The 4,932-nt window shown below is 44.5% G+C and overlaps 1 protein-coding gene across 1 annotated transcript; it reads right to left on the bottom strand.

Moving 5' to 3' along the window:
• Positions 1–2,217: 2,217 nt before the first annotated feature.
• On the bottom strand, positions 2,218–2,961 carry LOC134968730 (paraneoplastic antigen Ma3-like). The gene has a single exon (XM_063944230.1). It carries the CDS (start codon positions 2,959–2,961, stop codon positions 2,218–2,220), a length of 744 nt encoding a protein of 247 aa, XP_063800300.1.
• Positions 2,962–4,932: the final 1,971 nt, after the last annotated feature.

The following is a 4,932-nucleotide window of genomic DNA, read 5'->3' as shown; positions in this document are numbered from 1 at the left end:
TCTCAAATTTCACCCCATATAGATAGTCATGGAATGTATCCACCACACACCACTTCAGGGCCAGAAACTCCAATTTATGTGCAGGATAATTCCTCTCACTGTCACCTCTGCTAGCAAATGACATGGGTCTTAATCTGTCCGAATGTTGCTGGTACAGTACTCCCCCCGAGCCCACTTATCGATGCGTCAATGTGGAGTACATACGGCAGGTTAGGATTGGCGTATGCTAGCTCTGGAGCTTCCATCAGCCTTTCCTTCAACGCCACAAATGCAGCCTCACACTCCTGCGTCCATCTGTCCCCAAACATTTCGATGGGCTTGTAAAGCTCTCTCATTGATATACTCTCACTCTTCTTCCTCACACCTGGAGGTGGATATCCTTTTGTCAAATCAGTTAATGGCTTCACCAGGGCAGAGTAGTTGGGTACAAATCTGCGGTAATATCCACCGAATCCTAGGAAAGATCTCAACTCCTTCAACTTTGATGGACGGGGCCAGTTTTTCACAGCCTGTATTTTATCTGGATCAGTAGCCACTCGATCCCGACTCACGATTTGTCCCAGGTACTTGACTCATGACCGACACAGATGACATTTATCCAACGACAGTTTCAGGCCTCCCTCCATTAGCCTATCGAGGACTTTAAGGAGGCGACAGTTATGTTCCTTAATAGTAGCGCCAAATACAATGATGTCGTTTAAATAAACTATTACCTCTCTGTAGTTCATGTCTCCGATGAACTTTTCTATAGCTCGCTGAAATGTAGCTGGTGTTCCCTTTACTCCTTGAGGCATGTGTAAAAACTCGAAGAATCCTAGCGGACATATAAATGCGGTTTTCTCTCGGTCCTCCAGGTGCATGGGTATTTGATAGTACCCGTTTCTTAGGTTCAACACAGAGAATAACACACTACCTTGTAAGCAGTCTAGCGCCTCATCTATTCTGGGCACCGTGTATTGATCAGATACTGTGCATTGATTCAGCGTCCTATAGTCTATACACATTCGGATCTTTCCATTCTTCTTCCATGCAATGACTATCGGGAAGTGTAGGGGCATTTGGATTCCATTATCACCTGGTTCTCCAGCAGACCCTTCAGATGGCTCCTTACATCTTCAAAGTCTGCTGGGGCTATCCGTCGAGAACGTTCTCGAAATGGTGTATCATCAGTAAATTTTATAGAATGCTCCACTCCCTTTGCTGTCCCCAGGTCCCACTCTCCAGTAGAAAAGACCTGCCTCCCAGATTCCAATTCCGCGATCAAATGAGACTTCTCCTCAGGCCCAAGTTCACTTCCCAGAAAGCAGATATCAAATAGATGTGAAAAGGAGAGTGTACAGCGCTAAAAACTGGATATAGAAAATTCACATTTATTATAAGAAAAATTGTTGCAACAGACAAACCATAAGTACTTATGTGATTAAAAAATAGTAGGTTTAAAATATCAGTTTAAAACAGATAGGGCAAACTCAGCACAGCAATTTATATAGTGTATTACCACATATAGAAGCCAGACATGATCTCCTATTTAAAGTCCATGGAAGAAATGCCACAGTCCAGGGGATACAATTGACACTTGTCAGATGTTTTTAGTCCTTATGGAGTTGAATGGATAGACCTTTGAATGCTTGGTTCCGGACAAATGAAGTCCTATTGAAAGCTTGGTCCTGTACTCCTTTTCCGGACAACAGCAAGTTCCCCGTTTGAGATCGTTGGTGGACTTCTAGGCGTATTCCAGTATAGATGTGAGATCTGTAGTTGCAGGCTTCTTAAAACCAACGCGTTTCGCTGTGTCAACAGCTTTATCACACACCTTAAACCAAGGAACCAAGCATTCAAAGGTCAATTGAAGTTACACTCAAAGGCTCTGTGGCCTAATCTCCCACATTTAAAACACCCTCTAGTTTTAAAGTTACTTCTCCTTCAACCACTCGATGCAAATTCACTAGGGGCAGGGGTAGCGTCTTGGGGAGGATTATTGAGACTCTGAGTGGCAATAAATTGCTCTTATCTTCTTATTAATTTTAAGAGCTTATCCTCCAGCGGGTGACTCTCTACCGTTGATTGTACCACCTTGACTTTTTCTATTGTTTTCTCTCTTATGTCGATCATTACTTCCTCTTGGTTCACCTCTTTTAATAATTCATTAAACCCAGGGTGCGGTTCTCTCACCGCAGAGCACCTTAGTTTCTGAGCTACCGGGTCTGTTGTCTGCAATCAGGACATAAGAACACCTACGTCCTCTAATGTGCCGTATGCATAGTCTAATGCTTCTAAGTAAGTCTCTAGAGTGGCGTTGGGGTTACTTCGTCTGGCCGCCTGCACTATTCCCATAGCAGGGCCCAGCAAACTCTCCACTACCCGTTGCCGCTTTATTTTGTCTGGACACTGCCACTCCTCAGCTTGTTGGATGGTGGCTTCCTTCCAGGCTTCATATGCCTCTTCTCCTGTAGGTACTGGTACGATGCCAGAAAATATTCTCAGTCTTCGGTAGCTCCCCTCATAGTGCCATCGTTCCAGCTGCGATACTATTCGGTCTTCCATAGTCTCAAATTGTCCTCCATCTACCTGGGCAGGAGTACTGCTCTCCCTCCCAACGTCACCTCTCTCAGACACATTCAATGGTAATTCCCCTGACATAGGATCCCCATCATCTCTAGCCCTTGGTCCAATGATAGACCATCTTCTCCCAGTCTCTTCATCAGCCATTATCATAAGTGGGATCAAGTTGATGTCTAACTCTCTTTCAGTCTCAACTAGCATGGCAACCTTTTCTCCTAGTTCCCCATCTCGTTTATCCACTATCCTGGGCCCAATTACCCTGTATAGAGTGGCCACTGTCCTTAATACAACTTCAGCAGTGACATTCGAGAAGTCTCCTCCCACCCCTATACGTCTGTTAGGGTTCACCCCTTTTCTTTGACACCAAATGTAGACGTCTTCCCCTATCAACATTTCCATTTCTGTATATAAGTAATACAACTACTGTGATGCGTATGGTACGGAATGATAACCTTGATGATGAACGACCCTTAATGAGATGCACTGAGGGACCTCAGCAGTACCTCCAGTTGTAACCACCCTTTACCCTTTGTCGATGACACCATCAAATGGATTGTTAGGATAATGTTGAGTGCCTCCACCCAAGCTAAATTTTAGGCTCGCCTGGGTAAGCCTACGTTTCCCACACTCTTGTATGGTAGTAGCATTAACCAAATCTGATTATATGCAGTAAAATTAAATTACCTACACAGATAATTTACCTTTCCTTCTTCTTTCAGGTCGCAGATTTCAAGCTGAGAACCGGCACGGTAAGTATAATCACAATTTTAATACTGGAAGGGTTTTATTAAAATTATCTATATAAATGCATTAAGAGGTGTGGAATCTAAAGATGATAATATTTTCTCACAGACTTATCCTTCTACTATCTGCACAAAGTGGATTTGCATGCATTACAAAAAAGATATGAAAATTGTAATATAGCGCTAAACTCACATAATAAATATGGCTGTGTCGGCCAGTACCCGAATACCCAGGTATTTCGGTCAATAAGAGTTTTACCGGTAAACACGTTTTAACTGCAGTGCTATCGTTGGGGCCCTTGTAGACACGACTATATACTTATATCCAACCCCTGAATTCAATACGGGCGACTAGTGTAGTTCAATGTTCCTCTATTGTTTATTCCTTTTCTTATAAATTACTGTAATCCTTGAGGGGAATAAAACTCAGTCACTATTACTCCAGTATGCAAGTCGGGATGACCCTTTGCTAGGCTGTGTCCTCGCACTTGGCACTGAGTTTGAAGTTTGTTAATTCAATGGCTGTAACGGGTTGCTATAATACACTTGTTAGCCTACATGTATTCATCCACTACAGTCTAGGCTACCTTCTGGCCAACTCGATTTGAATAGGCGTCCACCGAGATACAGAGTGCCAATACTTTAATATTTGGGCGGTGGTAGATCCTTATAATAAATGGGCTGTAGTAAATCTGCTCTCACTGGCACTCTACTTGGATTGAGTCTCTCTACTCCCCCAAGCCTTGTACTGGGCGTAAAGATTCCCTGGCAGCTACTCGGGCTCTCTGAAAATGACAGTTGCTCTGGCCATTTAGGTGATGCAATATGTGTGTCCATTCCCACCTGCAGCCCTCTGTCTCTAAACTTAATACCGCGGTAATAGGTCTTATATTGGTGTGAGTTTATATCAACTGCGGTGTCAGTATTTGTGCTCCTGTATGAAACTTATATTAGTGTAGATTTATATCAATCTTTTGCCTGTACTTAGGTGCCAGTGGCCCTTATTATCTCTAGCTGGTACTATTCTATCTTCTCAGAATGATGCTGAGACTAGCATACACTGTGCTGCTGTGTGTGGCTGGACTGTACTCACATACAGCTGTAGCTTGAAGGAGGGGCCGCCTCTCTTGGTGTTATCCAGATGGTCTGTCTCCGCCCTTCGTATCTGCCTCTGCCTCGTCTCCATACTGCCTCTCTTTGCTCTCCGTCCTGGCCGCGACTTAACTGTGTGTAGCGGTGAGCGTTTCTAGGATGCTGCTGCTCGGCGCTACATCCCGGTGAGGTCGCTCAGCGCCCTCCGGTGCGGACTATGCACCACTCCTATCAGGTGAGCGGTCAAAGAGAGTCTGGGTTAGATCCTCCCTGGGCTGGCACAACACTCGCCTCCGTCCAGGTAATGCTCCTTCGCTCACTCCAACCAACAACCGCAGACCAACCGCTCCTCCACCAGCTGCCCTATATATCCTTTTATCTGGGAACCGTCCTTAAGGCGGGTGCCTACCCAGGGCTCGTGGGAGCTTTCTCTCGAACCCTCCATCATCTCTCACGCACCTAAACAGTCCACCAATCCATATTAACACTTTTATAACTTTTTCAGCCATGTCACAAATAATAAACAATAATATAA

The sequence above is a fragment of the Pseudophryne corroboree genome, chromosome 11 (genome assembly GCF_028390025.1).
Source record: "Pseudophryne corroboree isolate aPseCor3 chromosome 11, aPseCor3.hap2, whole genome shotgun sequence".
In the NCBI taxonomy this organism is placed as follows: domain Eukaryota; kingdom Metazoa; phylum Chordata; class Amphibia; order Anura; family Myobatrachidae; genus Pseudophryne; species Pseudophryne corroboree.
This window is presented reverse-complemented; position numbering and strand designations above follow the sequence as displayed.